The sequence below is a fragment of the Trachymyrmex septentrionalis genome, unplaced genomic scaffold (genome assembly GCF_001594115.1).
Source record: "Trachymyrmex septentrionalis isolate Tsep2-gDNA-1 unplaced genomic scaffold, Tsep1.0 scaffold14, whole genome shotgun sequence".
Taxonomy (NCBI): domain Eukaryota; kingdom Metazoa; phylum Arthropoda; class Insecta; order Hymenoptera; family Formicidae; genus Trachymyrmex; species Trachymyrmex septentrionalis.
The window spans coordinates 4,195,672-4,222,702 of record NW_017304543.1 but is presented as its reverse complement, the minus strand read 5'-3'; the positions used below and the strand labels follow the sequence as shown (position 1 = coordinate 4,222,702).

Here is a 27,031-nt window from a genome sequence, read left to right as displayed (position 1 = left end):
ATACATTTACACATTTGATTAAATTATAATGTACAATAAGGCTTATACATACAACGTAATTTCTTATTTCAGCTTCATTGAAATCTTTTAACATTACAAAATGACAAAATAAAATTTAATCTTATACATCTCAAGATAGAACTTTGTACAGTGTGAATTCAGTGAAACTTCTAAGATTGCCACCTATTGGCGCCTTCTTGATCCTTTCATTTGACCAGTGTCCAACTTCTTCCGTGGCTCTTTTTCTTCTCAATCGAACCCTGCTATCACTGGGGTTCGCTAAAATAATCAACAAATTTGTTTTGACGGCTTCATTATTGGTTAAAGTCAAATTATTTCGCGTTAATTGCGATATTATATGCTGCAACCCGACCACAACATCTTTCTGTATTCCTGGTAATGTCTTTCGCACAATTTCCATTTTTGTATCGTTACTCATGTTGTTCCTCGAAGGCACTGTGCTTTCATTTTTTTCATTAGTCATATTTGTGTCATTAGTTGTATTCGTTTCTATATACATAGTGTTATTTGCTTCCTCTTTAGATTTATATGGTGTCGTGTTTAACTGTACATCTTTTGTGATATTAATATCACGAGATTCCGAAGCGTTTGAAAGATCAATATCGCTAAGGATTATTATTGTACTTTGATTTTCTTCTTTAGTTACGTTTCTTTCACTTTCTGTATAATTGTTAGTAATTGTTTCCTCTTCGGAGTAATTTGTGGAAAGTTGTTGTAAGTTGTAAGTTGTGTTTGTTAACTCAGTATGCTGAGTTTGTGAAATATTGAAAGCATCAATCGCAGAATCAGTGGAATCATAAAGATTTTGTCGAACAAATTTATTTAGACCTTCCATTTTATTATCAAGACTTCTTCGTCTGCGAGATGTTACGTGTTCTTGATATTCAGAGTAATCAATTTTAGCATCATCGGATTCTGAAGTAAACTGTTCTGAGCTCAAATTCTCGAAATCAGTATTCGTAAATTCCAATTCTGCATTATCTCTGTCAACATTATCTGGTTTTTCGCTGACAAAATTTGAATTTTTTGTCAAATTTCCCAAGCTAGTACAATTCAACAATGCGCTTATGGTCTCCATATTGACGGAATCGTTCAAGAATTTCAATTGCTCGAGTAAATCAGGATTAAGATGATGTTCTGGATTCTCGTCCAGCGATAAGTGTTTCTCCACCTCGACCAAGTTGTGTTTCTCCTTGTTCTCATTAATGTGCTCCAGGAGGATCTTGACCTTCAATGACAACTTATGTTGCGGCGTACTTGTAGTCGTGCTTCTTCGGGTGTCCATCGTGATAGGTTTAGCCATCGACTTGCTGTCATCTTCTGAAGGGACTAACATGGTCGTTACTACATTTGTGACAGCCAAGTGCTCAATTATTTTTGATTCCTCGGTTGGAGGAACTTTTGTCAATTTTGGTTTCTCACAATTTCCGAACTCGCAGCCTTCCAAACTGACGCAATCTTCAGAGTCCTCGCATGAATAACTTATCTCGCTTGTCACTGGTGACAAAGTCGTTGATCTGACTTTCGTTGGCAACGTCGTTGTAATTGTAGAAATAAATTCTCTTCCCTTACTAGTCTTTAACCCACCTATCGTCGTGGGCAACCAATCTTCAGTTACAGTCTTTTCTTTGGTTTCCTCAGAGGTCACTTCTTTGGGCGTTAATGATGACTCCATAGTTACAGTTCCTGTTACACTTTTTGTCGAAATTGGCTTATTAGATAACTTATCAAAAATCTCAGGTTTAGTGGGTTCTTTCGTGAATTCGATCAATTCTGGTGATTTCGCGCTTGTAACGCCTGGCTCGATACCAACTTCACTTGAAGTCACCATGCTCTCACTTGAAGATGAAATATAGTCATCTTTTCCTAATTCTTCGCTTGTCAGTGTAGTAAAACTTTTATCTCTGTCTTCTTCGGGCTTCGAGTATTCTTCTATTTCTTCCGTACTAGAGCTTTCAGTAATCTTTGTTTCCAATGAGCTATCAACAGATGCTGTTGATTGAAACGCATATGCTTCCGAAGATTTTGTGAAAATATCTTTAGTGAATGCAAACGGAGTTGACTTTTCAGTTACTACTGCATAAATTATTTCTTCCTCTTTTTTTGATGTAGATAAAGATTCCGTAGTCTCTTCTGATTTCTCCCCAATAGGAGGATGAAATACCTCCTCTTCTGGAATTATTTCTTCACTAATCGGTGATGTTTTGGCTATCGTAGCTGCTTCCGTCGTAGTTAATACTTCAATAACTAATTCTTCCGAAGATGTATCATATTTTCGCGTTAAACACGCTGGATGTGATGGATTCTCTTCGCAGTCTATCTTCTCCTGAATTGTAGTCGGTTTTTTAGGAAATGTCGTTGTTCTTTTAGATACTATTTCATCAGGTAATAATTTCGTAGTTGTAGATAAACGATCTTCGATGCTCTCGCTTGTGGATTCGCTCTGCAACTTGGTGTCTATTTCTTTAGTGGTGAATTTATCAATTTTTGATACAATGCTAGGGAAAATCATGGTTGTTTCACAAGCGCCATTTTTACAGGGTAATCCAGTAGTGTATTCAGTCATAGATTCAGTGAGTGTACTACTTTCTGTACACTCTTCTTCAGTTGTCGTTGCCGTCAGTTGATGCATTTTGGGACTAACTTTAATCTCCACTCTCTTCTTCGGAATCTTTGAACTGTCGGTCAATTCTACAATATTTTTACTAACCACCGGACCAACTCCGCATTTCACTTTTTTATGTTCCCAAGTGATAACATTACCCATATGACTGACCGAGGTAAAATTAACGATCCTGCTGACCATCGTGTCTTCGTCTATGACTTCAAATAAGGCCGTCTTACCAATGTCGGGATCGTTCGCCGTCAATTCACCCTCGAACCTTCTACATTCGAGATATCTTTCCGGTATGGTTGCTGAGTTCTCAAAAGAGATTGTGTACTCACGAATAACCAATCTCTTCGGCGGTCGAATGGTCTTATCCTCCTTGATAGTTATCGTTTCGATCCAGCACAGAGTGATGTCCTCGCCCTCGTGAACACTGCTAGATTTTTTCACCTTGGAATTGTTGCCAACCACATCGTTAAACTCCTTTTCTACGGTTATCGAATGATCTGTTGTATTGAAGAAGCTACTTGAGTACCTCTGGTTCTTCTTTCTACCGCTCGCACAATTCATTGATATTTCTTCCTTGGCTATTTCTTCCAATATCGACTGTCCTGTGGCTGTCATAATATTTTCCGTCGTACCTTGCCTATGGCGATGGTGTTTAACACTATGATGATTTTGATCATTGGAGATATTGATATTTACATTCTTGTTTACCTTGCTGTGCAGAAAAAAATAGAAGATCAAATAATTAATAATAATGCAAAGATTGCAATATATTTCAAATTAATAGACTAATTGTATCGATTGATTAATCTTTCAAATTCAACTTGTCTTCCTATTCTCAGTATTATACGAGTTAAACATATTTTATACTTTACTATGGCTGTGTTCCACTGAACGCTCGCAAGCGTCGTTTATTTTTATTTAACATTTGCTAAACAACGAGAATAAAATGATTCCACAAGCGTTAAATGGAACGCAGTCTATATAGACTTATTTTATTGATTGTACTTTACTTTTGAATTGTATCATTTTTGTCATTATCATCATTTTCATCATTATCATCATTTTCGTCATTATCATCATTTTCGTCATCATCATCATCATTTTCGTTGTCCTTGTTAGATTTAACATCCAATGTTTCCGCCTCTCTTATGGAACCATAATCCAAGTTAGAGTCATCCGAATCACTCTCAGAATCTATTTGTTTGAATGCATCCTGCATCTGAAGATTCAAACAGATGTCAAAAAAAAGTTAATGAAAAGATTAAAAAGATTTGAAAAAAATAGTTCAGATATAAAAACACGTACAAATTTTTATTATCGCAAAATTATTAGTATCAACACTCCAGAATAAGAGATAATTAGAATTTATCTAAAAAAAATCCACTTACGCTAACAATAAAGTCAATAAATCCAAATCAAAGCGATTGCATGAAATATGATTGATGAAGAAATATCCGAAGCATCATTTTATGACAGTGGTAATTATGTGATAAACGTATACAATATGTCAAAACTGCTGCATTTATCTATAAAATTATAAAAAATAGGAAAGCATAAATAAATTATAAAAATATAAAGATATATTTCTTGAATACATTCTTCAAAATTACTCTGAAAAGAAAAGTTTAGCAAAAGTTTTATGGCATAAGATAGTCCAAACAATCCAGTAAGGGTTTAAAAACATATAAAAGTATAAAAACTATATACAAAAAAATTTCAAAAATATAACAACAATATAGACAAATTAAAAAAAAATTTCCAAATAAAATAAGCATAACAGATTTATTATACAGGTTTCGCAATTATTGGCAAAGCACTCTCGTATAGATAGAACAGTATATAAACTGAGTATAAAAAGTCTTCTACTGTTTTGCAATTTTTGTAATAATTAACATGATATTAATTACCAAAAATCGCTGAATATTGGTCTTTAATAATTTCTTACTCAAATGCTATCAACTTTATAGAAAAATAGCAAGAGACAAAAATTGTTTATTTTCTTCTCATAGAACTCTAAGAATTTTTTCATAATTTTTTATTAACTTTTTAGTACTGCATATTTTTACCAATATAAGAAAATGCGATACTTCTAAAAAATTCGAAAAAACGAAAAATTCTGAAAAAAACTCTCAGAACTCTGAGAAGAAAATATACAACTTTATCACCTGCTATTTTTCTGTAAAATTGTAATACTTGAGTAAAAAATTATTGAAAGCTCTATCATTATTGATAATTTTTAGTAATTAATATCTTATTAATATTATAGGAAAAATTACAAAATGGTAGAAGACTTTTCAGTTTAGTCCGCTCTACACAAGAGCGCTTCGTCAATAATTACGGGACACCCTGTATATTAAATTTACACTAAATAAAAATACTCTCATATAATATATATAACTTATAAATTTAAATGAACATAAACATAAAAATATATATTGAATATCTACATACTTGATTTAATGAATAAGGAGCAAGTGGAACCGCAGCATTATGTCTGAACCAACAGCAAATCTGTTTTAATCAGATAAATATAATATTAATCGTAATATTATATCGGCAAATATTATTACATTAACATTACTGAAGTAAACATTCTTTAATATTAATAATCACATAAATAGAAGTAATAAATTAATTAATTAAAATTAAAAGTAACATTTGTACACATTTGTACAAGCCAATAAGTAGTTTTTCAGAGATATACGGGAAAGTTTATGAAGACGTTCGATATCGCCTGGCAGCAATCATGTATCAAATTTAATTTAGAAAATGTCGGTTTCACAATTGATCCTCGATCAAATCATGCGAGCTCGACGATATCTCGGCACGCGAGATTAACCAGTGAAACGACTGCACAGTGCGTCGGCACGAAAGTGAGAATACTGAAGGAATAAAATATATGTTATGAAGAATGTTTCACTGAAACTAACAAAGAATTTAGTTCTGACATTGATATATATATATATATAAAATGTTAAAATAAGAAAAGTATAATTAGCTACAATACAATTAATTAATTCGACAAAATAAATAGAACGATCCGTTAAACATAATATAAACATAAAATGTAATATTCTTAATTAAAAATACTTTTACTTTTTGCTCTGATAATATTCTGTTTTCTCTTTGCTTTAATAACATCTTTTCTTTTTATATATAAGAGGAATTCTACGCAATTTTTTAAATATTGAGCTAAAATTAATTTTTGTTTAATCTGCTAATTTTTTAAAATCAATTATTATTGTAAAATGTATTCACAATAATAATTTATTATAAAACAATATTCTGTTCTAAATTAAATTTTACATTTACATTACTTTTAAATAACTCGATTATATATAAATAGAGCGCAAGAAAGTAACCTACCGCAAGAATGAAAAGAAAAGTGTAAGGCGCGCGAACCAACATCGCCGCCAGAGTATCACTTCTTCGTCCTTTTCAAATCTTCTTTGTTTCGCGGCAAATATGACCTAAATTCAACACCAAGTCAGAACTCCTAGTTTCATCAACAAAATTCCTAATTTTTTACTGTTTGTATGTTAATCTACCTGACAATATCAACAAATCTAGTTGAATATTTAACTCCTAATTAAGAAGCGATCACTCAACAATTAAATCGTGTTTCCCGAAAAGAAGCCGCTGTTTGTCATTGGTACTGACCACGACGAGTAATCGAAAGTCCCGATGATGGCACGCTGACAGTAGCACCCGTCTGATGTTGAATAGAAGCCTGTTCTTATCAAGTGCCAACTCAGCTACATTTAGCACCTTCGGTAAATGCGAGTCACCGCTCCCACCTGCCATCAAATTCCTCCAACCCCGCTTCTTTTTAAACTCCCCCTATCCAACATTTCGATTTTCCGGACTTGTTATCGGCAGCAGCGACGTCTCCTTGTTCTACATCTTAATTTCCTTAGTCGGTATTTTCTACATCATTTCAATGGATTAATCAATTGATTAAATACATATCACACGTCCCAAACGAAATGGTTTGCCACCGTCGAAATAATTACCTCATGAAAAATCTTACATTGACTGAGCAACGATCGTACGTTCGAATTAATCTAACACTTTGTACAATCTATTAACAATTGTCATTAGCATTAAGACAATAAAATAAAAACTTGTCATTTTCGTACTACTTACACAAGTACTTTAAACGCAAAAATATCCGAATTTTTTATAATAAAGTTTTTTATATTTAAATGCAATTATTATCAAAATTTGGATTTAAAAGTTTTGTGAAGTTTAGGAAGACTAATGCATGAATTTCCTTGGACTTATTAAGAAATTCTACATTTGCTTATATTCATTTCAATTTAATAGGTAATTGATAATTGATAATTGAAACATTTAATTCGAATGTCTTCGTTTGTTATGCACAATAAAGCTCTGTCGCTTTGTTCACTTTTATTCTCTATGTCAAGAAGAACAATTCGTTCGCCGCATTTAAAAGTTTAATGAATTGCAATTGTTTGACGCCTTTGAATTATGATAATATAGATGCACGCTCAAAAAGGGTGATGTTTTATTGTATCTCATAATTGCATTTGGTAATTTACTTAAATATGTATTACTTTTATGATAAAGATCTTCTTATAATTAAGTCAAGTTTATTTATACTCATATTGTTTTAAAATTTAATTACAATTAAAACGTAAAAATACTATAATTTGCAGAATTTCTTATGATCGCATAACAGACTGTCTCATTTAGATAAAAAAGTTTGTATATTTTTTTTATTTAGAGCATTATACAGAGCATTCTCAAATTTTTAATAAGGAGTAGATTAGCAACTCTCGTCCAATAGAAATATATTTTTGGCGAATAAGCATTTGTGGGAAAATTAATAAAACTGCTCTTTTTGCAATAATAATGAACGTTTATTCTCTCCCCCTTCTACTCTTTTCTCTCTTTATGTTGCTATCATCAATTGACGACGACACGATCGCTCGTTACCTGTATGTTATGCAGCTTCATCTATTGTGCACTGAGAGAAGTAAGGCTCGCTTTATATGTTCCTTTGTCTCTCGCTGATCGTTTTATTGCTACTGACGCCGAGATGCAATAATTTACGGACCATCACTCGCAAATGTTGTGATGTCTGACAATGAGCTCCAGAATCGCTTATGGCAGTCGTTTCTGACTTTACAATGTCGTTTCATTTTATAGCGGAAGTTCTTCTGCGAGGAAAGCATCAAAAGTCAAGTATATTTCACGAAGAACTAGGTGGATTAAAATCTTTTTTAATTCTTTTATTTATATTATTGTTGAAGAATGTTTTTAAACCTATATATTTAGACATTCTATTTATGAGATAAAGAAATACATAAAATATAATCTCAATTCCTAATTTTGATGTGTGTGTATAAGTTTAAAATTTTTAGTTTGTTTTTAAACTTTTCCTTTGCATCATTATGGTAATTATAAATAAAAGAAATGATCACACAAAATATTATTTAAATTCTTACATTTGTATTTTATATCTAATTATTTCCACTTCATAAATGCCAGTCAGCGTCACAATGATATACAAAAATATAATAACAATAGTCATAACAGTGTCAATAACCTACGTAACATGAACGACTCAATAATTTAACCGAATAATCGCGATCGAATTAACTCGATGATTTTAAGTGGTTTGCGGCGATCGTTATTCGCCGAGCGTCCTGCTCGATCGTTCTCGTTTTGATTTGACGTTGCATGCTAGGCGGAAAAGGTCAGAGCAAGACGGTTATTAACGTGAGTCCGGGGAATAGAAAAGGTAAAGGTGTGTAAGATTGCGTGTAAGCGCAAAATCGTAAAACTATTGCGCAAGGTGATATCCGGATCACAAATGCCGAAATGGAGAACGGGGATAGCGTGTGCTTTGATGTGCGCGAGATTGATTAGAATTGCGAATTAACGATTCCCCCATCTGCCGCTTATAACTTTTGTGATTACCTCGCACTGCTATAATCGTCGATATTAGCAATGACCCAGCAGTGTTCTTCGCTATATTCTTGTTCCCCTCTAAGAAACTCCTTTGCAGCTGTTTCTATAGAACGTCTTAAATCATTTGGTCATATCTATTATCGCCTTCCTATCACCGCAGAAGAATTAACACATAAAAATTAATATATTCTCTTCTCTTCTCTCTTTCTTTGAATTACATGTATAATAAATACAAATTAATAATATAAATTTTGTATCACTTATAACAAATACTAATTATTTCCATTTTGTCGAAATTGGATAAAAATATTAGCTAATGAAACATCGATGCATTCGTTCTAAGGATGTTACACAACGTACTATTGAAAACGTTCAATGTATTATATCATAGCTGTTTGCAAAGCATTTTGCAAACTTTATGTAAGGTCCAGAGAACAGGAGATAGACTGTCGCGTGCATATAGTAACTTGTACAGACATATTCGTACATAATTAGAACCTTGAGCCAAAATTCTCTTGCCTAATATCCCAGTGAAAGGAGTATTTCTCTCATATAATAGAATTTCCACGGGAATAGTGCAGTTTCGAATAGTATCGCTTACTACGAATGACAATTTTGTAAGAGATATGGTAGATTAGTAATTTATACATAGGAAATTCAAAATAAAATATCGTACAGTTAATTATTTACTACATGTAAGATTTACTAATTTTAGAATAATTTCAATCTGTTTCAAGATATTTTTTTTAATTACAAAAGGATTCTGTAATAAAGTAAATTTCTTAAGTATTTTTATATTATTACTATATTTATATTACCATTAAAATTAACAAATAAATAATGTGGTTTATAATTGTTTGTTTGGTGATACTCGTAAAAATTGTGTACGACTGGCGTCGCCCATCAACATTTCCTCCAGGTAAACTATATTTTATTGTAATCATATTCAATAAAAAGTTAGATTTATTTAAAAATTATATTGGTATATGGTAATTATAGTATAAAAATGTTTGTGTTATTTTTACATAGTTTTTATTATTGCTATATGTTTTTTATTTTGCTTATATTTATGCTATGTTTATAATTATTAATAATTTTTTACATGCATCACCTTTTACAAAAATAATAATTAATCTCATATAAATTAAACAAATTTTATCTTCTTTTTTTATAAAAATAAATGAATTATTGATATTTATGTATTGTATTTTTCAAAAAAATGTAATACAAAAAATACTTTTATTTTAAAATGCTTTTATTACAAACAGACATTTTTGCTTCTACTTTTTACGAACATTTGCTTTGACATGACTTAATATTCTATATTGTCTCGCAATTTATGAATATATAAGATATTCCATTCGAGGACCCCGCGGTCTGCCGATCGTGGGAAATATATTCGACGTAAAACGTCTGGTCGACGAGACGAAGTTTTATTCTCATGCCTGGTGTCGGTTAGCCGACATTTACGGACCTATCGTCGGTTTGAAACTCGGCATAGCCGAACCGCTGATCATTGTTTCCGGTAAGGATGCGGTAATCGAAATGATGAGTCGACCTCAGTTTGACGGCAGACCTAATGGATTTGTACATAAACTTCGCACGGGGGGTGAACGTAGGGGTGTATTATTTACCGATGGCAATATTTGGCGAGATCAAAGAAGGTATTTTGCATACAATTATATTATTATATTTAAAACTTTTAAAATATCGTGTGATTTAATCTAATGCACAGAATATGCCTTTGAGATACATATATAAATTAACGAGAAAATATTATATTGAATAATTTTTTTTCAGTAAATATTTCTGAATTGTATCAATAACTCTTGTTTAACAATTTCATATTTTCAACAAAATTTTTTAACAGATTAAATTTTTAAAATATTATTGTTATATTATTTTCTTCAAATTATATGACTTGTTACAAATTATTCAGATTTGTTCTGAAAACATTGAAAGAGTTTGGATTCGGAAATGTTACGATGGAGGACATAATATTAAACGATGCGGTTTACTTAACAAGTACGATAGAATCGTTAGCTAAATTGGGACCCATTACCAACTTGTACAATATTACCTCCATAGCTGTTCTCAATAGTTTATGGACATTAGTCGCTGGAACACAGTATGCTGCAAAATTATTGTAAATTCGATTCAAAACTATGTAATTAAAAATAACATGAAAATATATCGTTGTAGATTTGATTTGGATAATCCAAAATTAACAGAGATTTTATCAGTGGTAAACGAGATTATAAGAAATACTAACGTCACCGGCGGCATATTAACCCACTTACCATTTTTAAGATATATTACTCCAGGATTAACTGGATTTACCGCACTAAATCAAAGATTGACACGAATGTGGCAATTCATTAGGGTAATGCAATACCTATTCCTCCGTTAGCAATATAATTTCTATATATTTCTAGATATAAATATAAGATATCCTTATAAATAAAATAAAATATCGTTTTTCAGACCGAAATAACGAAGCACAAACAAACTAGAACACATGGCGAGTTCAGAGATTTTATCGATGTTTATCTAGCGGAAATGGACACTAAACAATCAAGTTCTGCTATATCGTCTTTTGATGGTATGTGTCACAATGTACATAATTATATAAATGAAAAATTTTTTACGTATAACGGAAGTGCATATTTTTTAAATATACGTTACATTTTTCGCCAATCATTATAAGGCTTTTAAATTACAGAGATTATTAGATTTTCGTACATCATAATTTCTAAAAACAGAATAGTGTTAAACGAAAAAAAAAACAGAAAAATATTATTTTTTAATATTTTATTTTAATAATACTGTAATAAATTCGTATATTAAATTGTGTATTTTTCTCATGATAAAAATAATTGCACAAAATAATTTTTAACGCATAATCGATAATGCAAATTATTGTTGTTTCCAGAAGAACAATTAATTAGCGTTGTAAAAGACCTTTTTACCGCTGGAGTAGAAACGACAAAAAACACAATTGGCTTCATAATTACGTATCTTGTGGTAAAGCAAGATGTGCAAAGAAAAGTACATGAAGAAATCGATAGAGTGCTTGGGACGGAAATTCTACCTCGTATAGTATATAAAAATCGGTACAACGAATAAAATATTGCTTAACATATTATATTAATATTAAAATTATTTCATTCGCAGACAAATCTGTTGCGTAAGATATACTACTAAAAATTTTCAGGTTGCCGTACTTGAACGCAACAATAGCAGAAGTAACGAGACTGGCGAACGTCGGTCCTACTTCAATTCCTCATCGGGCTATGAGTGACTCCACTCTACTAGGCTACAAGATAAAAAAAAATTATACTTTACTGGCTAATCTGCGAAGCGTACATATGGACGAGCAGCATTGGGGCGATCCAAAGGAGTTTAGGCCTGAAAGATTTATTAACGACAAAGGGGAATATGTCGAGGATCCCTGGTTAATACCGTTCGGCTTAGGTAAAGAAAAATACAATACTTCATAGCAATACTGAAAATTGTAACATTAATGATTTGACAGGTCATAGAAAATGCTTGGGCGAGAATTTGGCGAAAAACAACATATTTCTGTTTACTGCGTGTCTATTACAGAAATTTCAATTCGTGCTACCTTCAAAACATCCCCATCCTATTTTGGAAGGCGTCGATGGTTTCACAATCGCACCACCTCACCTAAGTGTTGTTGCTATAAAAAGAAAATAACTACTTAATGTATGATCGTACGCAATGTATCGCGATAATATCTATACAACATGATATTTTATATAGCAAAGAAATAATTGTAATTTACATCATTTTATAACAGTTCATAAAAGCGTAAAATAATAAAAATAATTTCATGCTATTTTGCAAAAGGATTGCAATGATTATAATTATCATATTTTTTTTACAATAGCGATTATCTTTATTTTATTTTTAAATACAAGTTTCTATCTCAAGTAATGTTAGAAGATTCTATTTACAATTAATATACAAGTAACATGTTTTTCTATTCACAAGAGAAATGCTTACAAGAAAGAGAGAAGTCTTTTTACTACGTTCCATAATATTCGCAGGAACGTTATTTGTTTTCATCGTTGGCCACCTATTGTACATTTGGCATAATTCGAAAAATATGTTGAACCAATCACATAATCGTTTTCTTTCGCTTCATATCGCTATGAATGATGGAAGACAACAAAATCCAAATAAAAGTCTTACTAAACTTTCACAAAATAACTACATATAATATTTTTCAGTGTCGATGTTTCGAATCATGAATTAAATTAACGAGAAAATTATCACAAAGATTATTTATTTCAAAAAAATTAATTAATATATATATATCATAATATAAAAATTTAAAGTTGAGAATAGTTTTTTGCAGTAAACAAAATATATATTTATATATACAATCAGAAGATACATGACTGACACAAATGTCAGTTCTAATTAATGTAATTTCTATAAAAGAATATACACTTGCAATACGCAGACGTTAATAATTATAGAATAGAAATATATTCCGTATAATCGGACGTATGATATAGTATAGATGTATAGAGAGAAATCGTTATATGTCATGAGAGAGAGAAATTCCAAGAAGTTCTATTTACACTAAGAATTTGGAGATTCGTATGGTCCACAAAGATGCAACTTTTCTTTATGATAATGTCAAAAGTATACATAATTATCATGATCCAATAATGATCAATTGGAACTTTAGATGACAACATTCTCGGTGGTACGGTACAAACACTTTAAAATTTTAATAAATTTATACTATCGCTGGCTGATATATTTAAAGAAAGCCATTAGTCAGATTAACAATTAACACATATATAATATCGATAATTAACACAACGAAATAATAAAATCACTACAACCTGACAACTGCGACGGCAAATATAAAAAAAATTGATCTGTAACAAAAACAAATATAAATAATTACCTAAATATAATTTTTTTTTTTTCGGTGTTAATACCAAACCACGACGCGAGTAATCTCATATATATATATATAGATTGTTAACCATCAACTACATATCTCATAGAATCAACGGTTCCAGAACCATCATAATTCATATGAGTCTAACAATAAATCCGACGATGTTCAGTTAAACTTCAAAAACATGACACAATATCATCAAAAATTTGTCCTATTATATACATTCCTCGTTTAGGAAAGCCATCGACAATGTCTGATCCGCATGTCAAGATCATTCACAGCCTTGTAATCAGCTTCATTGTCGTCTTACAATTTGTTCACGAATAATTAAAATCTAAAATCTGCCATAGGCGGCACTATCTCGGTGTATCTCGGTGCAATGTTTCGAAAAAATTTACGTGCAGAAAAATTAATATTTTTTTAACTGCAAAATTAATATAAAATTTAATTTTTTAGTAGTTTAATTTTTAAAAAGCAAAATTAAAATGTATATAAATTAACCCCAGTAGCAATTTATTATCAATGTATTGATTAAATGTTGGAGCATTAAACCAATATTGTGCCAATAAATTGTATTACTAGAGAATTGTATTAATCACGATATATCAAATCTTTATAATATTATATTCCAAAAATGGAACGCCCATCAATAAATTAAACCTGTTTTTTGTAATACAGTTTTCTAAACGGCATGTAAATTTCTTAGAAACAACGTTTATATTATTATCAGAATTACTTTACAGAATTAGAAAGATTTCAAATATATATACATATATATATCAAAGATATATATGTATGTGTATGCGCGCGCGCGCGCGCGTGTGTGTGTGTGTGTGTGTGTGTTGCAACATTGCACTCTCCCCTTCGCTGCATAAAAGGCGGATAATCGACGAGAGCATCACTAAATTATTCTGCACAATTCACAGACTGTTTCTATTTCCAAGCAATAAATTCTTGACTCGAATTGATTCGAGACTAGATGACATCCCGCCTACGCGAACCTCAAGACGACAATGCCAGACCCAACCGTGCGAAAACCATTTCTTTTCTTAGCCGTGTGATCTCCCAATAAACGTCATGGACTGCAGATTAAAAAATTCCATTATTAGCAGAAAAGTAAAAATTAATTTTTATTCTTAATATTTTTGTATCATTTCCAATATTTAACTCAATAATTATGTACACGACAATTATGTATTCGACAATATTTGTCCGAAAATTTATAATTCCTATAAAAAGTACATGATAAATATAAATAATGTATTTAAAAAATGTATAAAGTTTTCTAATAAATTATTAAACATACAATTTGTTATGTGCTTTAAGATTTATCTTTATTATTATGCTTAAGACATTCCATTCAAACTTGAAAGACATACCTGAGCTCTTGACGAGACCACGCTCGATGTATCTCAGATAATTAAGAAAGTCACACACTGCTATAATCTGCAAAAAAAAACACATAATTTCTTACAAAAATAACTTTTAAAGGTAATTTTAAAGTAAATTTAAATGATAGTTATATATGTAAAACTTACTCGATTACGACAAATCTGCGAAATACATTGCCACTGATTTTCTTGATCACCAAGTCGCATACGATAATGACATTGCCGTGGTGCTTCCAATAGCGCACATTTCCTGTCATCGAAATATTGTCATCATTTCATATACAAAATTTTTTTAAAGAAACACACATCTTAAATAATAGTATAATAAATAATAATACATAATTAATATATAATTTTTCAGCTATTGCAACTTTGCAATTTTACAAATTATAATGCAGTGTTACTGTAGATATGTTACAGAAACATAGAGTTGCGAAGATCTAAGAATAGTACAGCAATATATTGACGCATCAAAAAGATTATGAATATATTACAATGTAATAATTAAATGTACCTATGAATAGATTACAATATAATAATAAAATGTATCTAATATTTGATTATCCTCTAAATGGCATATGAAATCTCACTGTCTTTTTCTTTTATGATATGAAGACATGGAGTGTTTTAAGATAGTGAGAAGCTAAGGACGTACTTGGGAAAAGCGAGTTTCGTTTTGTCGCTGACGGCTTCGATAAATATGATGCCATCCAGAACGGCTTGCCTGACCTTGGCTCCCAATTCTTTATTCGGAAAATCCAAGCAAAGATCAATATCCTCCTTGAATACCCTCGCAACAAAGGGATCGCTCTTATCGACGCAAGGATTTGCCTTCCACCTAAGAAATTCTGTATGCACTCTCGGATCGACTTCCAAACCAAAATCTTTGCATTCCCTTTCCTTCTCCTTCTCACGATCACGCTTCCAATCCCTCTCGAGAATCTCTTTGTCAGTCGGTAAAGGTGGCCTTTGTTCTTTTACCGGCGAATCAGGGGGCGAATTCTCTCGACCATATTTTAAATTAAAGTGCGACGGCGACCTGTGCAACAGAATTGTGTAATGTAAATTAATTTTAAACGTATTTATAATTTTATTTTAACTTGTAAAAACAAACGCAATAACTTTTTATATCTTTTTAAATAATTATTTATTTTAATGGCATTTTAAACCACACTTTAATTTTAATTTTAAAATAAATTTTAAAATACATTATGAATTACAAAATTCTATCTAATATGTCAATCATAACACGTAAAAATATATTTTCAAAATTACCGACAAGCGACATAGAAATGTATAAAATCATAAATATTATAAAGTATCGCTTAAATTTCTCATTTTCATATTCAAGGTAAGAATTTTGAAAAATTATAAATTTAAAAGAAAATTATTTATTACCTCCGGTGTTTCTTCATAAAGAGCCCTTGTTGATTCTCTTCTCCATTGCTAATGCGTGCTTTTGTGTCGATTTGAGGATGCAGATGAGGATTGGGCCGTGACGGTGTAGACGTGAGTACCAAAGTTTTCAAAGCCGCTACTTCAGCTGCGAGAACTTCTGATTTCATGCGGCTCTCTTCCAAAAGACGCTCCGCCGTCGCCTGACGTACATTTGCTTCTCGAACCATGTTATGTGCCTCCTGAACATACATTTTGTAAATAATTTAATGAAATTTAATTTCTTAATAAAATCATCTAATATCATTTTGTAATGAATTATTAAATGTATTAATATTTAAACCCGAAATATCGAGGATAATTACGTTTTTCTTTTCTGTTAAATCTTTGAAAACAACTTCCAACATTCTACATAGACAACTTTAATATTTTTAATTTTTACATTTTTTACATTTTAGTGTTGTTGTTTAGTCTTGTTCTTTTTATTTAATTTCTTTACTTTTGTAATATATGACTAACTTGAAAGAGACTGGCAGTGAGTTCTTCGAGCTCGGCTTCTACATCCTGTCTAATCCGAGAAAGTCTAGCCACTTCCTCATCCTTCAATTTCAATTCTTCATGAGCTCTTTTAAGTTCCTCTTGCAGTTTCGCTACCGCGTGCTCCTTTACCTCGGCTACTGCTCTTCCCCATTGCAGGGTGGTAGGCGATGGCGGGCCGTTGATCTTTTTAGGAACACACAGTAACTCTTGCTTCGGTAGTTCTTCCGGCTGGAATAATTTTTACAAACATTACGTAAATATTCGTAAATTTATTTCTTAATATATATTTAATGTATATTCGTAGTAATTTTTATACCCTTATTTTAATTTCCCATTTCTATGAAATGAGATATTAAAATTAAAATCTGATAAAATAAACATTGGAATTACCAGCGTATCTTTAGGAAGACAAAGTCTCTTGGATAATTCAACGGAATTGTCTTTTTTCAAATCCGTATTGGGTTTCTCATCGCTAGCTTTTCCCACGGATTCAGTTTTGTTCAATCGGAAATCCAAAGGTCTCGTACGTTGAGCTTCAGATTCCGAGACTTCCAGTTCGTGAGATTTTAGCTTTTCGCAGGGCTTTACAGGCGTCTTCTCTTCCAATGGATTTCGATGTCGTGACAGGACACCTTGTAGTTTTTCGTTGTACGTGAATAGTGGAGTGGTTTTGGTTGAGTTGGAACTAAAATATGCAAATATCTTTATAATTAATACAATCATTAATAGTATACAAATACATACAACAATAATAACATAGTTAATGATATACAGCAACTTCGAATACCGAACGAGTATCTTAAATATAACATTCTTGCAGTTTTGGCGCAGTGAAAAAGAGGAATTTTGCAGGGAATGGAAAGTTATTTTTTAAAAGTAACTTTTATAGTTACTTTTAAAATAACAAGTTACAGTTACTCGTTACCGAGTAGAAAAAGTAACAATTTAGCATTACTAGTTACCGATTTTTAAAAGTAACTTTTACAGTTATTATTACTTGAGAAAGTAATTTTTCGTTACTTTTTCTGGTACTTTTTTAAAATCAACGACCACCAATCACAGTGGACGAGCCGAAGGAAACTTTCTAATATACGAGTGGCTTGTGTCCAATCATATCATGTCCAATCATGTGTAAGTAATGATAAAATGTGTAAAGTAAATGTGTAAAGTAACGATAAAAGTAATTCGTTACCATTATCAAAAAATAGTAACTTTGTTACCATTACAATTACCAAAGAAAAAGAGTAACGCAGTTACCAGCAAAGTTACCAAAAAAGTAATTTGCAACTATAACTTCGTTACAAGTAACGAGTTACTTCCATTCCTTGGAATTTTGCAATTGCAGCGAAACCATTACTGATACTGCACATTCGATAAAAGAATGAAAAAAGAAGACTAAATTAATTGTAAGTTGGGACAATTAATTATTGAATATTGTAGTAAAATCTATTTAATTTTAAAGTAGAAAATTTTGCAGAGTAAATCTCTCAAATTAGAAACAAATTTTATGAATGTATCTCCAAAAAAAATTAATTAAATATCCTTTATACTTTATAAGAGAGCGATTTCGATAGAAAAATTGAACAATCAATGGTTAAACGCACCTATCATCTAGGAACTTGTTGTCATCTTCGTCGAATAGACTAGTGGGCTCTTCGTCCTCATCCTCGCGCTTTGTAGCATATCCAAAAAGATCCGTAGCTGCCCTCGCGAGGTCTGATTTAAGAATAGGATGAGGTGGATGCAGCGTAGCACAATCAGTTTCGTCTGTATAAAGCTCATCCTCGTCCGTGGTATATTCCTCGTCGCCGGTTGTTCCGGTACTCCCAGCCCTTCTGTGCTTTGTCGTGAGCGGTCGATAGGCGTATTCATTCGAGCCGGAAACCGACTCGTTGGATTCCATTGACTCAGGCTGTTGCTGCTCCTGAACTTCCTTCATGACGCCTCACTGTGACCGGATGTAGTCTTTAAGCTTGCTACAACATTTGATACCGCGGTTATCTCAAAAGTGATAAGTAAAAATTTTCTTTTCTTTTGTTTCACCGTCGAGTGTGCTCTATCTTTTATATTTCAAAAACGCTCCAATAAAAGTCTACGAATATTAATATTATAAATCAATTTTAAACGGTAAATAATCGACTTTGTAATTTGTTAAAAAATTAATAAAATTAAGACAATCAATTATGAAAAATAATTGTTTAAATAATTAATAATTAAAAAGCTTGAACATTTTAAAAGTTAAATATATAAATAATACTTTGAGTAATTAATTATATTAATACTTAATTTATTACAATTTATTCTTATAATTTATTATATTCATAAAGTGAAATTCATTCAATTTTATTTTTAACGGTATATGATTAATTGTACGAGTATCGCACGATTACACGATATTGGTATTTAATGAAAACTAATGAAAATTTTCTTCATGCACCAGAAACCTGTACAAAAAATGTTTGTTTTATAAATAAACTCGCGAATTCCAAGCATTCCTTGCATGTGGGCATCAACATGGACATGCGTGTTGCACGCATATTTCTCTGGTTATTGTGTAAACATGCCTCAGGAAATTTAAGCTTATTTAACACTCCAACCACGTCAAACAAGTCTATTTATTCTCTAGGTCATTTACGCAATCGTCGTAAACTTACGTGCGAAAATTTAATTGATAACAGCTGAATTTAGTACCTGCTCTTTAATAAAGACTGCGGTACTGTGTTAATTGCTTTAATTATATATTTATTAAATCGAGTAAAATAAATATGAAACATTGCGCATTTGGACACGAGGCTAGTGTAGAATCCTATTTTTAGATTTATCTCTTTTGACACTGTTCCGTTTAACTATTCTAATACCTTCTAACCACTCCAATGCTTGCAGTTACAATACAATTTGAAATAATGAAAAGGAACGAATGTACTATCGTGCGGCACGCATATCCTTACGTCATCCTTCCACATCGTGCACGTGATACTTAAATGGGAAATACATATATCCACTTATACACCCTTCTACAAATCAAAAATAATTAGTAACTTGGCGAATTTCTATGTATTTCCTTTTGCAGATCGTTAATACAACATAACAGTCAAATGACAGTAAAAACGTGATAATAAATTCGTATTAATTAAACGCAAGTATTAATTTTACAATTAAAATCTCCGATAAATACAATACTAATTAAGAAACTGATTGTTATTAATACATTCAGTTTTAAAAGGTATAACCGTATTTTTCTCCTGGTAATTCACAGAATACGAGTAAACTTCCGGCTTAATTCCGCGGAATAGCGCTAATTGGCGTGTAAAGTACGTGGAAAAAACACAATTCCATTTACATACACTCATCCAATTGCTTCTATCGATGCTGAAACTCTATTAATTTCGGAGTCTTGAATTTCGAAAAATTATTCAATATATCTTACTTGATTCTTCACTTTCTGACGCGATCACTGCGATCAGGTGTTGATAGACATGATCATAATTTCTGCGATCACAGAGTCACGGGACGACGCTAATGACTCGTTCGATATTCGAGGATTATTCCCTTGTATTCTCGCGAGGCAGGCCGTTAACAATGTAATAGGCGGTACTGCGGGATCCACCAAGATGATTTCCTTGGGGGCTATATAAGGGACGCGCGGGGATTGCGTCACGGTTAAATCGTGATCGCGCGAGAAGGCGGCGAGTGGTACAGCCGGGCACACGCAGACACGCTACGCTTCTCTCTCTCTCCCTCCCTCTCCCTCTCCCTCTTTCATGGCGGGTCACAGAAAACCAAGCGATAACCACCAATCGGACACGTATTTTTTTTTTTTTTTTTTTTTTAACTAAGAGAAGATTTATTTGACATTTTTAGAATTAGAAAAACAACACATATAATTGATGTTCAAATATAAATATCTAAACTACGTACACCGCTTTTAATAACTTAATTTTATCAAAATCTTAATTTTTATACATACATTGTGTACGTAAATTAACGGAAATTGCAAAAGCATAAAGGAAATGCAGATCGACAATGCGTATTTATAATTGAATAACCCTCAGAAATGAGAACACAGAAGGGCATTTGATTTGTATTATTAACGAAGGCCGGTAATCTCGTATTTAATTATCAGTCAACATAAAGAGGATTAGATGAGGGGGCGATTAACATTTTAGAGAGGAAACATCACGTTTCCTGCGAGTTTCTGGCGTGATACAGTCCTGGCCTTGCGCTCTCTCTCTCTCTCTCTCTCTCTCTCTCTCTCTCCTCTCACGGCTTACGTGTGCTAGTTAACGTAACATACACGCGGTTTTTGAATTGACAGCATCTCGATGGTGTGGGTGCGTATGCGTCTACCGTTCGCACGTGTGTAAGCCGCGTGCGACCGCGTACCAGTCGCAGATACGCTCTATGAACAGCGTATCTATCACAACAGACGACAGAGAGAGAAAATAAGATTGTGTCTTTCATTCTGCCGAATATTCTGAGCGCAAGACCTATTTCGATATGAAATCAGCGGTACTTTTGAAAGATGTTTTTTTTTTTTTTTTTTTTTTAAACGCTGTGGGAGCACTAAGCGGGAATTGGAACTTCGATGTAACTTCGCTGAATTCAGATTTCCACTCGCAATAAGATTCGCGACAATTTGAAATTCTTTCCCGCTTATAAAATTTTCTTGGGATTTTTAATTTAAAAAATTGAACTAGAATTTTTGAATCAACGAAGTGAGAGATCCGAAATAGCGAGTCAGAAATTTCGAATAAACTTCGCGTGAATATCAAACCAAATTAAATCGAGATTCTCATTACGCCGCAGTCTGTTGTCGTCTGATTTCTAATAGCGTGGATAAATTGAGACTTCTATCTGTTCTTCTCATCAACAAGTAATATTTTATTCATAAGATAGATGCTATTCGTTGAATAAACGTTGCTCTTATTTTCTCTCCATAATCAAGAAAATTTGAAAAGAAAATAGTACAAATTTTACATAAACAAGTTAATTAATTCTTTATTGAAACTAGTCAGACCACCACACTGATTTACATACATGGCATGTATCTCAAAACAAGATGCAGCGATATTGTAGATTACATTGTATTGTAGATTTAATTCTACGATATAATGAAATACAAAACAAATAGCAATAACCCGAAAAATTGACAGCTAAATAATTAATCGTGCAAGTTCAATCAATGGACCAAGGTTTTGAATATAATGGTAATACTAAAGATACTTCTGCCTTGAGAATTATAGCGAATAGACCTCAATTCATATGACCTAGATGCATGTAAGAGGGGCGTAATTTAATTTCTCGCTCAATATAGACACGCCTGCAGTTAAGTAATCTATTAACGAATTCACAGTACAAATTTGTAATTTATCTAATTATCATTTATTACCTTTTTTACTCATATTTACTATTGTAATATAAAAATGTAAACATATTTAACAAATTTGTGGAATTTGGAGAAGGACAAGATGTTATTTTAATAATTCTAATCTAATTAAATTTGTTATTCACGAGATAATTAAAAAGATAATTAAAATTTTTCATAAAAAATGCGTAGGGAACTGGCTGAACGTAATACATTTTGCTTTTATGATGACACTCTCTGATATAATATAACGTCATCAAGGTTGTCGTAAAGCGCGTGCAAAAGCGCAAAAAGATTTAGAGGCAAAATCGAAGCGTGTCGTTTCACACTTCGTTGCACGATTTGACAGCTCGGACAGGTGCATTTTAATCTCGCCGTACGTCTTCTTTTATACTGAATAATTATCGTACATTGATTGCGAGAAACATGTATTCTCCGCGCTGATATATATGTAACGTCAGTACGCGGAATATAGCTGCACCTTTCTTTGTCGATAACGTGTATGGTATTCCAGACCGATCCGCACAATTTATGCAGCATTTACCGCATACCGCACATAATGCTATTATTTTTATTTTTTTTTGTACGTCACAGCTGACAAATGCACTTTCACGCGTGCACACAGCGCTGTGTGTATCTCCTTTATTCTGAATCGTAGACTGTCCCGGGACGGAAGCTACAATATAGAACTATTGTGTAGCTTCCTATTGTAAAATTGACACATCGCTTCGTGAATGATAGAGACAATGACGCGGGTTAATCCAATGTTTCATCTCGCATTCTACCTATACGGTTGACTAATAGTATATAGTTTTCATCAAGTAATTCATACGACATTCATACCTCCGAGATGAGCTACGCTAGCGAAAACAATAATGCATAATTTAACGAAAGCAGTAAAGATAACGGGAATAATAGTACGCATACAATTTTCAGGTCTTTGCTGATACAAATATCTACAAGGTTGCCACAGAAAATTATTAATTTTAAAATTCCTTGACTTTTTCCAGGTTTTCCAGATAAAAATGAAAAGTTTCCATGGCCAATATAAAATATGTAAAAAAATTTTAACATTTAGAATCAAGGATTGTAAGAAACCTAGCTTATATATAATTAAAAACGCAAAAGAAGCTTATATAGTAGCATAATAAAATTTTGGGGGCAAATTCAAGCCAACAAAAAATAAATTGGCATTGGAAAAAAATGCAGTTATGACGAAAAAAGGCAATCAAATAAAATTACTGAATATAAATTTTAATTCTTTTTTTTTAATCGTTTAAAGTGCACAAGTTTTGAACATATTTGACTATAAACGTCAAATATAATATTTAAAAAGATTATATAAATTATTTAGAATAGGAGCAGTTTAAGAGCAAAGTTCAAAATTCCAGTCTCTTTCATACTTTCCCTTCATTTTTCCCGATTTTTCATGATCAATTTCAATTTCCTTAACTTTTCCTGATTTCCCAGGTGTGGTCTGTGGCATTATAAAATAAAATAAAAATTTATTCTATCCTCATAAATATTACACAATATGAAGTGTATACAAGATAAAAGAATATACGAGTATACGTACGTGTGTAAAATTTAAAATATAAATACAAAAAATATATATTACATTATTTACTGTACATATTTCTGATGAAACTCGTGAGAGAAATAACAACTAAAGAAAAGAAAGGGCTTCATATCAACATAGAGAAATCTTGCTTTTCTAACATTTGACCTTTAAGAAAGAGGTTGTCAAAGATAGAATAAAATACAGAATGCTTATGAAAGGTAAATATCTAATATAAAGACGACGATGATACAGCTAACAACATAACTATAACAGGAGAAGACGGGAATAAAAATAAATGTGGTTATTTCTGACGTAGATACAAACGCATTATTAAAACAACATTAACAATGCCCATAGAATCTGCAAAATATAGCGAAGGTCGTAATGCTGTATGTGGAGATCTGCGAATGCATTAGTTCTTATCAAATTAACTAATCGAATTTATGATATATAATAATTAAACTTCTTACAAATTGAAATTATACAAAGCTATAAAGACGGTGAGAAAAATATCATTCTGTTTTTTTTTTAATTTTTAATATTCATTTTAAATATTCTCTTCATTTTACATATCATATCAGATTCGATTTTCTATAATTACATAAAGTTAAATCCAATTTAATTTAATTCAAATGCAAATAATAGCTTTGTTAAATAAAAAAAAACAATTTAAAATCGTTACATTAAAAATGTATTAATTTTTTTATAATTAAAATTACTTTTTTAACATTCTGGAATAAAAATTTATTCGATATATTCGATATATTCGGAAGCATATACCGTACCTGTCAAACGTATACTCCTATCGAGAAATTATTTACAGTAAAACGCTCACATTTTACCTCGCCGCAACAACGATGTTCGCTGCGATCGGTTATTCAACGATTACGAGGTTTATACATACAAAACGTTTATACATAATAAATCGGAAGTGCGTTATCGCGCGACCAATCTCTGGTTTCCATTTGATAACAAAGCACCTGTTCAACACAATTCTGAACAGATATGAAATATATGAAGTATAAACAGAGGAACCAGCTAAACGGAAATGAATAAATCACGTATATCTAGCGGTTAAAATATTCAGCAGCAATGCGTATATTTAAAAAAACGTGTGGCATCTCGTTCATCTCTGCCTCTTTCTCTCCCTTTTGAGAAATAGATACTTTCCAAATACTCTAAATCATCTTCTGACAAGAAGAGAACGCTGCGTTGCGTATTTCACTCGCTCGGCAATTTCAATCTATGGCGACACAAATGGAAAAAAATATTCCGAGAAAGTGCTACACGCTCCGTCAATCAAACCGCCCGGCCAATATCGGAGCAAATTACTATCGAGAGCGAAGGTCGGATTTCGCTAGAATTGACGTTTGACGTAAACTATAAGTCACTAAGTAAAAATAGGCGTGCAATATTATGACTGTCTCTCCTTCTTCCCCTCTCTCTCTCTCTCTTTCTCTCTCTCTCTCTCAAACTGATTGTCATTGCTCTCACTTATGTGACACTGTGCTTATTCAATACACTCTGCAAATCCAATTTACGCGTCTGCGACGCATGATCAACGCAAAGATCAGACAATCGTCAGACGCACGAATTTCATTTATCACGCCAACTAGAATTGGCAGGACTCGTATTGCAAAGATACGACAGGTGCAAGATGAGAATCGTCCCCGAGCGATTACGGTAAAAAGAAAAATGCGAGAGAAATGTCGGGTGCGCGAAATCTCGGAAATGTCAAGTCAATGCTGCCAGGAGCAGAAGCGAAGTGACAGTCGAGTTTCCGTCAGCGGAGACCTACCTGTCAGGTGAAATCTCAGCATGCTTCGAAATCGGCGACATTCGTCACGACGGTTCGAGTGGGAAAAAAAAAACAAAAATCGATTACAATGTCGCGACTGCAAAGCCAACGATAGACAAAGGCAGAACTGGTAAGAATGGTGAGTCACCGAATCCGCACTTCACGGCAGTTCAGCACGAACTGAACCTGCTATACTCTCCCACTTACTCTCTCTCTCTCTCTCTCTCTCCCCCCCCTCCCCCTCCCCTCTCTCTCTTTCTCTCTCGGAGTCTGCCAATGATCTCTCCCCTCTTTGAGAGACCTGGCATCGCCTCGATCATCATCCTCCTCGCCGTACATCATCAACCTGCTGTGGCGATCCAAGAGAAGTTACGTTGTGCAACTACAATGGACAAGTGGTGGTGTCCTAGGTATATAATAGAGCGTTTCAAATAGAATCGTAGAGTGAATTGAAGAGTCCAACACAAGAATGAGGAAGTTCGCAATTTTACAATTTTAAACATGACATCATGTTCGAGTCAAACCCTAAAAATCATGTATTTATTCCATTGAGCTCTTCGATTCTAGGCTTTCATTGATAAAAATATATAATCAACTTTCTTATCAATCATAAATTTTAAAAATAAGTGTTTAGAAAGGCTAAATGAACCAAAAAACAATGTAAATGTGTAAATAAAGGAAACAAATATAATGATCATGATCTGAAGCAAATAATAAATAACAGATCGTTTCGAGCTCGATCGGGTCATCCACAATGTTATATATATAAATATAATTAAATAGGACAGATCAATTAAATTGATTACTTAAGACTTAAATTAAACGAATCAACTATAATAAAATAATACAAAAAAACAAATAGCCATCTGTAAAATCGCATCCTGTCATCATGAATCTGATATTACGTCCGCAATATAATTATAGTACATGTTAGATGTCAAAATAATAAGAGTCCTTGTGTCAAAGTGCGCAAAATATTCACAAGCATCGTAAATTCAAAAATTTCACGTTAAAATCTTAGAATTACAATGTTACAGTGTCCACTAATAAAAAAAACTTCCATATCTGTATTAATACAAAAATTCTTCTACCAAGAATATTTAATTCAACGTTGGGAAAAAAATATAAAATTTGGAAGCAGTATTACGAAGAAACGTCTTCGTCGTCTAGCTAAGATACACAGAGTGTATCATAAATTTATATATTTTAGTTTGTGAAGATCGGAAGAAATGAAAAATATAATATATAAAATTATAGAACATTATACAGAGTATCTGACAATTAATGAAAAAACTCTCGCATCGAGACAAAATGGATTAAACTGAATAGAAAAGTCCTCTACCATTTTGCAATTTTCGCAATGATTGACGAGATATTAATTTCTAAAGATCATCGAATAAGGACATATCCGCTCGACCGTTAACTACTGCGAAAATTGCAAAATGGTAGAGAACTTTTCGACTC

General features: G+C 32.2%; 3 protein-coding genes across 7 annotated transcripts in view; 1 reads left to right on the top strand and 2 right to left on the bottom strand.

Moving 5' to 3' along the window:
* Positions 1-77: 77 nt before the first annotated feature.
* LOC108745645 (uncharacterized protein PFB0145c-like) lies at positions 78-6,426 on the bottom strand. The gene is made up of 5 exons (XM_018481939.1): positions 6,187-6,426; positions 6,005-6,108; positions 5,090-5,149; positions 3,649-3,857; positions 78-3,350 (listed from the first exon to the last, which is right to left on the bottom strand). Exons 2-5 carry the CDS (start codon positions 6,044-6,046, stop codon positions 131-133), a joined length of 3,531 nt encoding a protein of 1,176 aa, XP_018337441.1. The 5' UTR covers positions 6,047-6,108; positions 6,187-6,426; the 3' UTR covers positions 78-130.
* Positions 6,427-9,403: 2,977 nt separating this feature from the next.
* On the top strand, positions 9,404-12,400 carry LOC108745471 (methyl farnesoate epoxidase-like). Of its 2 annotated transcripts, none has more exons than XM_018481641.1 (8): positions 9,404-9,494; positions 9,942-10,239; positions 10,515-10,703; positions 10,778-10,958; positions 11,060-11,177; positions 11,511-11,688; positions 11,790-12,049; positions 12,111-12,400. In XM_018481641.1, the coding sequence occupies exons 1-8, from the start codon at positions 9,416-9,418 to the stop codon at positions 12,290-12,292; spliced, it is 1,485 nt and encodes a 494-aa protein (XP_018337143.1). In that variant the 5' UTR covers positions 9,404-9,415; the 3' UTR covers positions 12,293-12,400. The 2 variants fall into 2 exon arrangements, with proteins under 2 accessions (XP_018337143.1, XP_018337142.1); XM_018481640.1 differs by having other exon boundaries at positions 11,508-11,688.
* A 1,763-nt stretch (positions 12,401-14,163) lies between these two features.
* LOC108745644 (guanine nucleotide exchange factor for Rab-3A-like) overlaps positions 14,164-27,031 on the bottom strand; it is a 29,771-nt gene continuing 16,903 nt past the window's right edge. Inside the window, exons 1-9 of one of the 4 annotated variants that reach the window (XM_018481934.1) lie at positions 25,568-25,733; positions 18,448-18,819; positions 17,234-17,528; positions 16,823-17,071; positions 16,307-16,545; positions 15,564-15,947; positions 15,056-15,158; positions 14,897-14,963; positions 14,164-14,599 (exon numbers count right to left, since the gene is read on the bottom strand). In XM_018481934.1, the coding sequence (XP_018337436.1) occupies positions 14,520-14,599; positions 14,897-14,963; positions 15,056-15,158; positions 15,564-15,947; positions 16,307-16,545; positions 16,823-17,071; positions 17,234-17,528; positions 18,448-18,782 (1,752 nt within the window). In that variant the 5' untranslated portion in view covers positions 18,783-18,819; positions 25,568-25,733 and the 3' untranslated portion in view covers positions 14,164-14,519. Of the gene's footprint in view, positions 14,600-14,896; positions 14,964-15,055; positions 15,159-15,563; positions 15,948-16,306; positions 16,546-16,822; positions 17,072-17,233; positions 17,529-18,447; positions 18,820-25,567; positions 25,734-27,031 lie in introns of those variants that run through there. The other 3 variants (XM_018481936.1, XM_018481935.1, XM_018481937.1) reach the window with 3 other exon arrangements.

What these genes read in the sequence shown, in the direction of transcription:
- LOC108745471 (XM_018481640.1), top strand. Translation starts at nt 9,416, where the DNA reads ATGTGGTTTATAATTGTTTGTTTGGTGATACTCGTAAAAATTGTGTAC. An exon ending in CGTATAGTATATAAAAATCG is followed by an intron (nt 11,689 to 11,789) that starts GTACAACGAATA and finishes AAAAATTTTCAG; the next exon opens with GTTGCCGTACTTGAACGCAA. An exon ending in GTTAATACCGTTCGGCTTAG is followed by an intron (nt 12,050 to 12,110) that starts GTAAAGAAAAAT and finishes ATGATTTGACAG; the next exon opens with GTCATAGAAAATGCTTGGGC.
- LOC108745645 (XM_018481939.1), bottom strand. Translation starts at nt 6,046, where the DNA reads ATGTTGGTTCGCGCGCCTTACACTTTTCTTTTCATTCTTGCG. An exon ending in CTTTTCTTTTCATTCTTGCG is followed by an intron (nt 5,150 to 6,004) that starts GTAGGTTACTTT and finishes TGATTAAAACAG; the next exon opens with ATTTGCTGTTGGTTCAGACA. An exon ending in AAAAATGATACAATTCAAAA is followed by an intron (nt 3,351 to 3,648) that starts GTAAAGTACAAT and finishes TTTTCTGCACAG; the next exon opens with CAAGGTAAACAAGAATGTAA.